The 12810-nt window shown below is 47.0% G+C and overlaps 1 protein-coding gene across 3 annotated transcripts in view; it reads left to right on the forward strand.

The window, feature by feature from the left end:
* The window catches only part of CLOCK (clock circadian regulator), a 188924-nt gene that overhangs the window by 141457 nt on the left and 34657 nt on the right, over nucleotides 1–12810 (forward strand). For all 3 annotated transcript variants that reach the window (XM_077477469.1, XM_077477468.1, XM_077477470.1), the window contains one exon: nucleotides 10976–11067. In XM_077477469.1, the coding sequence (XP_077333595.1) occupies nucleotides 10976–11067 (92 nt within the window). The remainder of the gene's footprint in view (nucleotides 1–10975; nucleotides 11068–12810) is intronic.

Here is a 12810-nt window from a genome sequence, read left to right on the forward strand (position 1 = left end):
GGGTCTTCTCGCAGGTCCAAGATTGCAGGAGTTTACCCCTGTTCCTGAAGGTTTCCTTTCAAGGTCCTGGAGCCTACCGTGAAGGGCGAAGGGTTTTTTATCTCTGATAAACCCTGCTGTGAGGAAAGGTAGGGGAGATTTTCTCAGGAATCTCTCCTTCCATGTATTGTGTTGTCATGTCTGTGTCACCACTGGAGGCACCATTCTGACGCTGGAAACGGCAGAAGCTCCACTCTCCTCTCCTCTCCTCTCCTCTCCTCTCCATTCAAGCCAGCTCAGACCCTCAGGTATGAAGGGGGGTTCTGATCGCTTCCTGGGCACCTAGTTTGGTGGTTTTTGATCCTTTTAATGGCAGCCAGCTGCCTCTTTTTCTTATTAAAGAAAAAAAATTGTTTTTTTGGGCAAGTCGCGGCCGCTCATCAGGCGGAGCATTTACCCCCTGCCGCCACCCGCCATGATGCCAGCGCTCACACACTTCCCTGTTGAAAGAGGAAGGGGGGGCATTTTCACATGGGGAAGTGGCTAAACTGCGTCAGACGCCGGCCACACGTGGAGGAAGTAATTTAAGCTTTACAGGAAAAGCTGCAGTCTGGCAGTGGAGGGACAGAGTAGAGTGGTTGCTTTTCAGGTTTGGTGACACAGGTACCCCCCTTTTGTTGACAACATTGTACTGTATAGCTAGGACTAATAGCAGCTTTTGTACTGTAAGCTATGAGCGACAACGGGACCAGGAACTCCTCTAAGGGTTCTAAGGGGTTAATGGTATACAACAAACTAAAAACCCTTCCAAAAGAATGTCTTCCTCCCATGAGAGGTAAAAAAAGCCAGTCAGATGAGCCGTCAAGGGTAGAAAACTTCTGTCCCTGTGTATTTCATACAAACAGGTTTTTTCTTCTACCATTTAAAAGATTATTTCTATGATGTCTCTCCATAGTAGGACTAAACATATCAGATTCCCATCTAGTCCATTTGTTGAGGTGCAGAAGGCTGGGGATCGGGTAGATCTTTCCAAATATTGGAAGATACTTAGGCCGCGTACACACGCGCGGACTGTTCGCCCAACCTTGTTCGTCAAACAGTTTGGGCAAACAGTCCGCTCAAAATTTGCATGAGCGGACTTGCCCACACACGAGCGGACTGTTTGACGAACAAGGTTGGGCAAACAGTTCGCTCAACTTTTGAAATGAACGGACTCGCCCACGTAAGGAGGAGGCAAATCCGCCCATTTCGAGCGCGTGTACAGGTAGGCGGGGCCCGCGAAGGAGACGTCGCGGGCTCCGCCGCCTGGAATGGGCTTAAAGGGGAACCCCAACGCCGAAAAAAATCGGCGTGGGGGTTCCCCCCAAGTCCACACCAGACCCTTGTCCGAGCACGCTACCCGGCCGGCCAGGAAGGGGGGGCGAGCGAGCGCGCCCCCCCTCCTGAGCCGTACCAGGCCGCGTGCCCTCAACATGGGGGGTGCCTTGGGGAAGGGGGGGCCGCGCGGCCCCCCCACCCCAAAGCACCTTGTCCCCATGTTGATGAGGACAAGGGCCTCTTCCCGACAACCCTGGCCGTTGGTTGTCGGGGTCTGCGGGCGGGGGGCTTATCGGAATCCGGGAGCCCCCTTTAAGAAGGGGGTCCCGGATACCGGCCCCCCACCCTATGTGAATGAGTATGGGGTACAATGTACCCCTACCCATTCACCTGTGAAATAAAGTACAAAAAAAAACACAACACAGGGGAAAAAAATATTTTATTGCACAGCCGGGGGTCTTCCGTCTTCGGGGGTCTTCTCGCCGGACTCCTCCGCTATGTGTGTGTAGCTCTTTTGCTAGCGGAGGAGTCCGGCTTTCTTCCTCCCCGCCGCCGGCCTCTTCTCCCGACTTCGGGGGTCTTGTCCCCCTCTTCGGTTCTTCTGCCGGGCCACCGCGCCTGGTCCGGTGGCCCGGTCTTCTGTCGCCGTCTTCCGTTCTTCTGTCGCCGCCTTCGGTTCTTCTGCCGGGCCACCGCGCCTTCTTGTAGCTCTTTTACAGGCGGTGGCCCGGTCTTCTGTCGCCGCCGACTTCCGTTCGTGTTCTTCTTGTTCTTCTTGTTCTTCTCCAGGAGATGTTGACACGTCGCTCCCTCCGGCCGGAATGCCAGAGCCGCGCTGTGCGGTCACTTATATAGTGACAATGGGGCGGTGTCACATGGTATATGTCACATGGGTTGGTCACATGGTGACCCCGCCCCCTTACGATGTCATAGTCCCCATGTGACATCAACCCATGTGACCAACCCATGTGACATATACCATGTGACACCGCCCCATTGTCACTATATAAGTGGCAGCGGAGCGTGTCCCTGGCATTCCGGCCGGAGAGATCGTCGAGTCAACATCTCCAGGAGAAGAAGAAGAAGAACAACAACAAGAAGAACAAGAACGGAAGGCGGCGGCGGCGACAGAAGACCGGGCCACCGCCTGTAAAAGAGCTACAAGAAGGCGCGGTGGCCCGGCAGAAGAACCGAAGGCGGCGACAGAAGAACGGAAGACGGCGACAGAAGACCGGGCCACCGGACCAGGCGCGGTGGCCCGGCAGAAGAACCGAAGAGGGGGACAAGACCCCCGAAGTCGGGAGAAGAGGCCGGCGGCGGGGAGGAAGAAAGCCGGACTCCTCCGCTAGCAAAAGAGCTACACACACATAGCGGAGGAGTCCGGCGAGAAGACCCCCGAAGACGGAAGACCCCCGGAGCTGTGCAATAAAATACTTTTTCCATGTGTTGTGTTTTTTTTTGTACTTTATTTCACAGGTGAATGGGTAGGGGTACATTGTACCCCATACTCATTCACATAGGGTGGGGGGCCGGTATCCGGGGGCCCCCTTCTTAAAGGGGGCTCCCGGATTCCGATAAGCCCCCCGCCCGCAGACCCCGACAACCAACGGCCAGGGTTGTCGGGAAGAGGCCCTTGTCCTCATCAACATGGGGACAAGGTGCTTTGGGGTGGGGGGCCGCGCGGCCCCCCCTTCCCCAAGGCACCCCCCATGTTGAGGGCACGCGGCCTGGTACGGCTCAGGAGGGGGGGCGCGCTCGCTCGCCCCCCTTTCCTGGCCGGCCGGGTAGCGTGCTCGGACAAGGGTCTGGTGTGGACTTGGGGGGAACCCCCACGCCGATTTTTTTCGGCGTTGGGGTTCCCCTTTAAGCCCATTCCAGGCGGCGGAGCCCGCGACGTCTCCTTCGCGGGCCCCGCCTACCTGTACACGCGCTCGAAATGGGCGGACTTTCCGAGCGGGAACAGTCCGCTCATTTCGAAAGTACAGCGGACAAGCCCACACACGGGCGGACTGTTCGCTCAAACACAGTTTCAGCGGACAGTTTTTCGGAATTTCCGAAAGACTTTGTCCGTCCAACTGTCCGCTGAAACTGTCCGCTGAAAGCCCACACACGAGCGGACTGTCCGCCCAAACACTGTTCAGCGGACAAGGTTGGGCGAACAGTCCGCCCATGTGTACGCGGCCTTAGGATCCTCCGAAGAGGAAAAATAACAGGGAGGGAGTAGCCGCACAAGTCAGGTGTTTGTCTATTCCTTACTTAACCTTTTTGTTGCCTGCAGCACAGGCTCTTGAGGTATCTACTTCTAATAGGGTTCATTTGAACCTCCCCCACCTGGGGATGTTTTTCCTATTCATGCATAGCTATGTATTCTGAATGGGAACATTTCTATGAAAGAAATGGGGGGGTTCCAGCTATTAATGCTGCAATCGCCTCCGTGAGCAGAGTCTCACATGTCCAGTGGATAATGCACTGATGTTAAAGGATCCAGCAAGTTAAGGTTGGATTTTCCTTTTAAAGACAAGATGTCTTTTTTGCAGTTCTGGCTGCAATTGGAGTAGCTCAGTTCATTAACACTTTATCGACTGCTCCACTATTTTGGTGGAGCACATTTTGAGTCATGCCAGTGCATTGGAATATGGACTCCAAGGGGTTAAGGAACAGGTGTGAGATACCTGAAAGTTCTGCCTGATCAGCAGGCCCAGCAAGGGGCTGGTGTATTTGATGCACTGTGTCTCACAGATGCTATGAAGGACTCAATCGTTTAAGCCCTATGACTTATACTTGGACCAATGCATTAACCAGTCTGTGCCCCTTACTAGGGTACGACTATTTAGAATAGATAAGTACATCCAAAAGGGGTAAAGCTCTCTTTACCAGTAAAAAGGTTCAGACAGTTCTCCTTTAATCATGCAGCCTCTCCTATGCCTTAGTTCCTAGGGCAGCACCAGGATCTTGGGGGGCAGAAAGCCCATAAAGCAGAATGCTAAGGCCTTCTCATGAAGGAGCACCCCTACTCGTGAGGGGAAAGGTCCTGCGATTCTCAAAGTCTGGCAAGAACAATGTTGGGAGCAGAGGGATTTCTGTGATTTTTCTTCTCTAGGTTACAGCTAGAGTTTCAAGAGCCCGGATGGCCCAGTCGGCTTTCGATCTTAGGTTCTGGGTTTCGGATCCTGTTTGGGTGCTGCTTGTGGGGTCCTTGGAGCTGCTGATGCGGCAGTCTTTATGCAAGAGTGTCCTCTTCCTCAAAGAATGCTCCTAAGGTTCCAGAGAGAAAGAAGAAAGAAAGAAGAGAGGTCTCTTTTTGACCTCTGGATCAGCTGTTATTTCAGTTGGTGATATCAGAGATTCCCTTAGTGGAACAGGGTTTCTTTTCTTTTTTTTGGCGCAAACCTTTTAAGGTCTCAGAGCCAAACAGAGAGGTAAGACCCATTCTACTTCTCGGAGAATCCACTGAATCGGCACTTGAACATCCGATCCTTTCATAATTCGATCGGCTGTGTCCATCCTGCAAGGAGGGGAGTTGCATGTCCCCATGTGCCAAAGTTTACCACTTACCAGAAATTTCTGCGGTTTGAAATATAAAATTATTTTTTAAATCGTGGAACTGCCATCCGGCTTAGCCACAGCACTATGAGTGTTCTGAAAGATTCTGGCACCTCCTTTAGCCAGGTTAAGGGCTCAAGGTACAATGGTCCTAGCCTATTAAAAGGATCTACTTTTAATAGATCATTCAGTCTCAGGTCTAAAAGCGGAGTCTGATCTCAGCTGTAGATATCTGAAATCTCTAGGTTGGATTCTCAGCCGAGGATGATTCTCCTTAAAACCATCAAGAAGGTTACTTGGGGGCTGGTTATAGATACCGTACAGAAGAAGGTATTCTTCCCCCAGACGTGAATCAGTTCCATTGTAAGACTAATTCAACTTATCAGGATAAAGGAAAATTCCTTAATTCGGCTGCAGGAGATTTTTAGGGGAAATGGTGGCCTCCTTCAGGGCCGTCCCTTGCGCAAAATTTTATTCAAAGGCTGCTTCAAGACACCATCCTGTCGGTCTGGAATAAAGAGCATTCACGCCTTGTTTGTTTCCAATACGCTTGGCTCCCAACATAGGTCAGAGCCTAAATTGGTTGTTATCCAGCAGGAGGGAAAATCTTTATCCTGCAAGGTGTTAACAACAGATGCCAGCCTTCTAGGCTGGGGAGCAGCCCTGGAAGAAGATTCTGTCCAGGGGAGATGGTCCAGGTTAGAGGACCTTGCCTATCAACTTTGTTGGGAGTTTCAGGCAGTACATCTGGCCATAGAATCTTGGCAGTCAGATTACGGGACTGTTCTGACAGGATTCAGTCTGACAGGGCCATGGCGGTGGCTTACATTGATAACCAGGGGAGGCACGAGAAGTCGTGCAGCCCAAAAAGAGGTGAATAATGTTCTAGCTTTGGCAGAACACAACACTCCTTGCCTATCGGCAATTTTAATATTTCAGGCATACTACTTGAGACGCCAACAGTTATTTCCGTGAGAATTATCTCTTCACCCCGACATCTTCCTAGCAATATGTCAGATGGGGTACTCTGGACATGGACCTATTTGCATCCAGATTCATTAATAAGGTCGACAATTTTATGTCAAACAAGGGGTCCGCAAGCAGGCGCAATAGACGCATTAGTCTTCCCAGGGGATCAGTTCTCACTGATCTATGCATTTCCTCCAGCTCTGCTACTTCTGTGCCTTCTCCGCAGGATTAAGCAGGAACAGAAGGAGGTGATTCTGGTGGCCCGAGCCGAGTCCCAGAAGATCTTAATTTATCAAGATCATAAAGCGGGCAGTAGAAGTCCTTTGGACTCTGCCATTATAGCCAGACCTTCTTTCACAAGGTCCAGTATTTCATCCTACTTTACAGACAAGGAGTTTAACAGGTTTGACTCTTGAATCCCACGCTATAAAAGATCGTCGGTGATCTCCTTCAGTAGTGTCTACTTTGACTAATGCCAGGAAGCTGGCTTCCAGAATCACTTACTATAGAATATGGAAGGCATAGGTTTCTTGGTATGGATCCAGTGTTTGGCACCCCAGGAAGTATGTCAATAGGCAGGATTCCTGCATATGGGACCTGAAATGAAGCTAGCCTTGACTTTTATCAAGAGCCAGATCCAGGCCACGTCAATGTCTTTTCCTATGGCCTCTTGCTTCCCACTCTTGGTGCGTAGCTTATTCAGGGGGTAACACGGTTTATCCCCCTATCAAGGCACCTTTAAATCCCTAGGATTTAAAATTGGTATTTTCGGCTTTGCTGAATCAGCCATTTGAACCTTACGAGAAATTCTCTTGGTTCTTTGACCAGAAAGATGATCTATTTTACTTGCCAGTATCGGAACTAACGGCTCTGTCTTGTAAGAGCCATATTTCATCATGCATAAGGATGAGGTGGTTTGATGTCCTCATCCTGAATTCTTATCAAAAGTGTTAACAGGTTTTCATTTAAACCAAGATATTATTCTTCCTTCTTTCTCCCCAGAAGCCTTAATCTGGGGAAGAGAAAGCACTACAGTTTCTTGATTTAGTAAAAGCGATCAGAATCTATTTAAAGGCGACCGCTCAGGTTCACAAAACACAGGTTTTGTTTGTACTGCCAGAGGGCCCAAGATATGGACAGGCAGCGTCAAGATCCATTATTTTCCAAATGGGTTTGTCAAGTGATTGATCAAGCTTCAGCTTAAAGAAGAAAATTCTTGCTTCTCGTATTAAGAGCACACTCATCCCGGACAATTAGTGCCTCTTGGGTGGTGCATCATCAGGCCTCTATGGCTCAGAGCTCTAAGACCGCAACTTGGTCTTCGGTGCAGACATTTATCCAATTTTATCAAATGGATATTGCCTTTGGGCACAGCATACACTGTTTTCTTGATTCTGTCTCCCCCCCCCCCCCCCACCCCTTTAGTTGTCATTGCTATGGGACATCCCACATAGTTATTACTATGGCGCTGTGTCCCCTGATGTAAGAAATGTAAGAAAAGAAAATAGGATTTTTAAAAACGCTTACCTGTAAAATCCTTTTCTTTGATGTACATCAGGGGACACAGAGGTCCCTCCCTTCTTCTTCTTATACACTTTGCTTGGCTACAATACTGAGGACAACCAGTAATGGGAGGGGTTATATGGGGGAAGTTCACGCCTTAAGGGGCGTGCCAGTGTCCAGCACCTGATACGCCAATATAACCCACATCGTTATTACTATGGCTCTGTGTCCCCTGATGTACATCAAAGAAAAGGATTTTACAGGTAAGTTGTTTTAAAAATCTTATTTTTCTGGATTGACCTCAAGCTCAGATTGCTCATTCTTTGTTCATGAGCTGAGAATGTATGTTTAGATTTAGCAGGCATCTTTGTATCTGAAGGGACGCTGCGAGAAGAAGACCCAAGTGTGACAATGACGGGGCTTCTGCCCACAGCAGAAGTGAGCATATCAACATTAGCAAGCATATTGCATGAAGCCACTAACATCAGATGCATAAGATCCAGCAGGTGAGAAATCTTCCTCTAGCACCGCCTCTGGGTCTTCTGCATTTCCTTTAACATCTGCCTTTTCTAGGGCAGGCATATTGGGCTCCAACTCGAGTAGAGTCTGTAGAGCTGGAGAAGGAGTGTGGCAGTTTGGGCCCTGAACAGTGATGGCTGTATTAAAGTCATTGTATGAAAAATTGTGACATAGTGGCATGAAAATCTTTTTGTCAGGCTGTATATGCTGAAACAGAATTATATGCAGAGACCAGTGTTAAAATCAGGTCCTGCTTAGATGCAAGGAAAGCATTTTCATGTTTAGACCATGGTTGCTTTTTTGCCTGGCTTCTGCCTTAGCTACGGGTGAGGGTGATCCCCTATGAGGTACTCACGGAGTCAAGTGTGAAATAAAGGTCAAGTGGGTCGGGAAGGCATATGCAGCAACCTGGATATTGATTGTTCTTGGTGAGATTCTCGGGTTTTAAGGGTGGGAAGAAGCGCCTGAGTATCCTAAAAGGTCTCTAGGCAAAAGTAGAGATAATATTTGCGACTGATGGTGTGATGTAACAACTGGTCATCCACCTGAGACTAAGCTCTGAGTGACTGAGTTTTAGCACCAAGTTTCAAAACACTATAAAAGTGAAAACATTACAAACACAGACCCAATCTTTACAGCTATGGTCAGAGATACAGAGTGAGCCTGTCTCTTCACGCTGCTGGCACCTTTAAAAAAAAAAAGTGCAGCCTTTTCTAGTCAGTGTGCATACCCCTGATGGGGTCTTTAGAGTCTGGGTTCTATAGGGAAGGACCATGGCCCTGTATAGAACCTTGTGTTTTGACTACACGTGTTGCACAAAGTGCTTAGTTGTGCACCTGTGCAGGATCCACAGCCTGAAGCAAAATTACAGGCCACCCCAAGGTGTGGCATCCAGATCAGCTCACAATGTTTTACTGAGATCGCACTGCTTCTAATGTGGTATTAAAAGACAGTGAGGAATTGATTTAGTTTATTGAAGATTAAATAATAAACTAGTTAAGCTATTTCTCTGTAAGGGAAAAATTTGTGTTTTTAGGAGGCTATAGAGAGGAAAGGGCTACAGATAAAACTATACAACTTATTTGTGAGGATTTGTTTCATCTGTGTCACCTGAGGCTAGTCACTTGAGTGTGTAATATGTAAGGTTTTACAACCACCAAACCTCACACTGTACCAATTAAAGATGTTCCCCCATTCAAAGATTTTGCAGATAGGAAGTTTGAAAAGCTCTTTCTGTTTCCCTGGTGTTTTGTGCGATTGCCCTACAAAAAGTAATACAACAAATTTCCAGAATGGCTCTAATCCTTATTCACATGTGCAGAATCTTGTGGCTTAAAGCCTCAACAGCTGAAACTGGCTGTAAAAAAAAAACCAACCTAATACATATGCCTTTTTGAAGGAGAATGTCTGTCTGTCTTTGATTTGGTAAGGCATTCAAGATGTCACATTAAGGAAACGGGAAATTCCAAAACCTCAGGAGCCTTTACCTATTCAAAACGAATCGCTCCACCCAGGCTTTATCTTTAAAACCTAAGTTCTGCCCCTCCTTTTGCCATAAGACTTGTCCCCCCAAAGCCCATCATGTCTTCCCGAAAGCCATGTTCCCAATGAAGAGATGCCCTTACCCCTGAAAGTGGGGAAACCTCTCTAACAATTTGTCTCTCAGGGTTACAGATGTTCCAAAACTGTGGGTTCAAACAGTGGTTTCAAGGGGGTACAAAAAAGTTCAAAACTCTACCCATTTAGCGCTTTCTTCTCTCAAATCAACTAAAATCTGCCCAAGGACAGTCAGATTTGCTAAATGCTCTATACCATCTCCTGTTCCAAGGAGGAGTTGTGCCAGTACCCAAATGCTAAACAGTTGGATGCCATTTTTACAACAATGTTCTTGCTGGGGGATCCTACTCTTCACCCTCTTTTAGCTGGGACTTTACTTTGCCTGACCATGGCTGACTGGCCAGAAGACCTTTAAGGGACCTCAGCACTGCTACAAATATTCCAAAGCTTATAGAATGCATGAAGAAAAGGGCTGCATTTTTAAACTTCAGTTGTGGTAAGCCATCACCTCTCTGAGGCAAGTATGTGAACTGGCAGCCTTTTCCCCGCAATGATCCCTTTCTGGTTTTACATAAGGACAAGGTGGTTTTAGAGCCCCGGACATCCTTCTTGCCAAAGGTAGTTTCTGCCTTTCACCTCTACAAGGACATTGTTTTTCCATCTCTCTGTCCGGTCCCAGCTCACCAAAAACGGAATACCCCTTTATTGTTTAGATATGATTCAGGCTACAAAAGTCTCTTTGTTCAGGAAGACTGATTTCTGTTTTGTAATCCCACATGGACCGTGTTTTGGTGTCTCAGGCAAACATCCTCCAAGCTTCAGTTCTGAGGTATCAGGTTCTACCCTTTACTGTCATTGTACAATCTAATAGGTCTGGGAATGCTTCTTGGGCATTTTGTCTGTCATTTGTTCTTCTGTTCACACTTTTTTTTTTTTTTTTTTTTTTTTCACCAGGTAGACTTTTTTTTTTTTTCCATGTGATGCCAGTTTCAGGTGGCTCTTTGTGCTGCAGGCAGTCTCCAATTTTTCTGTTTTCTTTGGTCTGATAGCATTTGAGGTGTTGCCCACCACTTAGTTGGACTGCTTTTGGATGTCCCGAAGATGCAAGTCTTCCTGTATCCCCAATGCATGATAATGAAAATAGGATTTTTGGAGTCCATAGAGAGATGCACGTTTCATCCCTTTGTGTTTATGTACTAAACTGATGCCTGCTGATAGTGGGGGGTTATCCTGAGTTATCTTAAAGTTTTTTGTTAGCCTGTGTCCAATGCTCCTGTAGGTGGCAGTATAACTCGAAAGGTTAAAGACTCACCCTTGTCCCTCAGTGAACTACAAGGAAAGAATTTAGCGAGCACAAACATCCTTTTTGTTGCATGTTTGTGAAAAGCAGACATGGAGCATTTACAATGGATGCTTTACATCTAGAATTGACCTTGTTTTCATTCAGTTGAGTCTTTCATCGATCTCATATGTTGTGAGATCAATGAAACATGGTCATTTTTTATTTATTTTTTTAATCACGTTTTAGTTCCAGAAGTTGTTGTGCATTTAAAATGTTGTTGTAATGCACTATTATGTATTTTGACAGCAACCCCTACTAAGATTCCAACTGATACCAGCACCCCTCCACGACAAGCTTTATCTGGTTTGGACAAGAGAAGGTCATCAATTAGCAGTCAAGTAAGCAACCCTAATGTGTGTTGTTTTTTCTGTTTTTGTTTTTTCTGTGCTCTCCAATATTAAATATATCCTTATATTCAGGAATGGAAATCCTCTAATATTTACATTTTTAACCACTACAATACAGGGCACTTTCACCCCCTTCCTTCCCAGCCCAATTTTCAGTTTTCAGCGCTCTCGCAATTTCAATGTCAATTGCACGATTGTGCTACACTGTACCCAAATTAAATTTTTATCATTTTGTTCGCACAAATAGAGCTTTATTTTGGTGGTATTTATTCACGACTCCGTTTTTTATTTTTCGCGATATAAGCGCAAAAAGAGCGGAAATTTGGAAAAAAATAAATATTTTCTTCCTATTTTCAAAGAAATCCAATAAAATCAAATTTTGTTGTAAATTTAAGCCAAAATGTATTCTTCTACATGTTTTTGGTAAAAAAAATTCCGTTAAGTGTATAATAATTGGTTTGTGTGATCAGACATATGTATGCAAATGATCATGTACAGATGTGTGCAGGTGATCACATACATATGTGTGCAGATAATCATTGGGACATATGTGGGGGACATGTTTTTATTATTTGGGGACATGTGTTTTTATTATTTGGGGACATGTGTGTTTTATACTGGACTGGTGATCAGTGAGTAAAAAGCTGTAAAAACAGTTCATACTCACTGATCACCAGCTGGCTGCAGCGATCTGATCTCCTCTCCTCAGCGACGACTTCCGTGTGAGGAGAGGAGAGCCCGATTTGCCTAGCAACCGGCTGGCTGTTTACATCACATGACAGCTGTGATTGGACAGGACCGTCATGTGATCAGGAGGGCCAATCACAGAGCCCTCATGCCGATCCGAGATGCGCCGTGTCCGGGTGACACGAGCCCATCGGGATCGCGCCGCTGCGCGGGCGATCCCCCTCCTTCTGGACGACGTTCCTGAAGTCCAGTCAGAAGGAGGAGGCTCCCACCCGGCCGTTTATATACATTGGCCGGGTGGGAAGTAGTTAAAGTCATCCTCTCTTTTTTTTTTTTTTTTTTTTTTTTTTTTTTTTTATTTAAGCGTAACAGTTTATTCACTGACTCCCAAAAAACTCTGAAGGGGAATAGAAAAGAGTTTATCTGACCTAAACATGGCAGGGCACAATCCCACAGTTTCACTGTTCTGACTGAACTCTGACTTCAGACATAATCTCCTCTTGGGATGGTACTAGGGTTGGGAGTTCAAGTGAATTTAAGAAAGCATCTATAGGTATAGAATCTGTAGGTGGGGATGTAGAAAGGTCTGTAGCCAGGTTGTACAGTATTGGCGGCTGGGGCTAAAAATGTTTGGGGGGGGGGCACAAACTGAAAAATTCAGGAAAAAAAACAACTGCAGCCCCACTGTGCCCCCCGTCTGCCTGGCACTTACCCTGTCTCGATGGGGCAGCGGGTGACGATAGGCGGCGAGCGATGTTGTCTTCTCCCATCCTATTAAGATTGGATGCCTAATAGACGTCCGATCACAGCGCCTGTCGTTTCTGCCAATCAGGTGATGGGTAACAGACACGAGCACCTGATTGGTGGAGAGGCGGTTCAGTGTTAGGAAAGCGAATATTCATTTGCTCTTCTAACACAGCTCTTTACCTTTTTTGATGCCTATTAGAGCCTATGGCTCTAATCAGGGGCTTCAAAAACACCCCCCGCCGCTGTAATTCAGGTGCCCAGCACCCGCAAAGGCATTAGCTATGTCCTGTGGGTTGGTAA

Source organism: Lithobates pipiens, unplaced genomic scaffold, assembly GCF_037356315.1.
Source record: "Lithobates pipiens isolate NorthernLeopardFrog02 unplaced genomic scaffold, aLitPip1_a1.2 Scaffold_13, whole genome shotgun sequence".
NCBI lineage: Eukaryota > Metazoa > Chordata > Amphibia > Anura > Ranidae > Lithobates > Lithobates pipiens.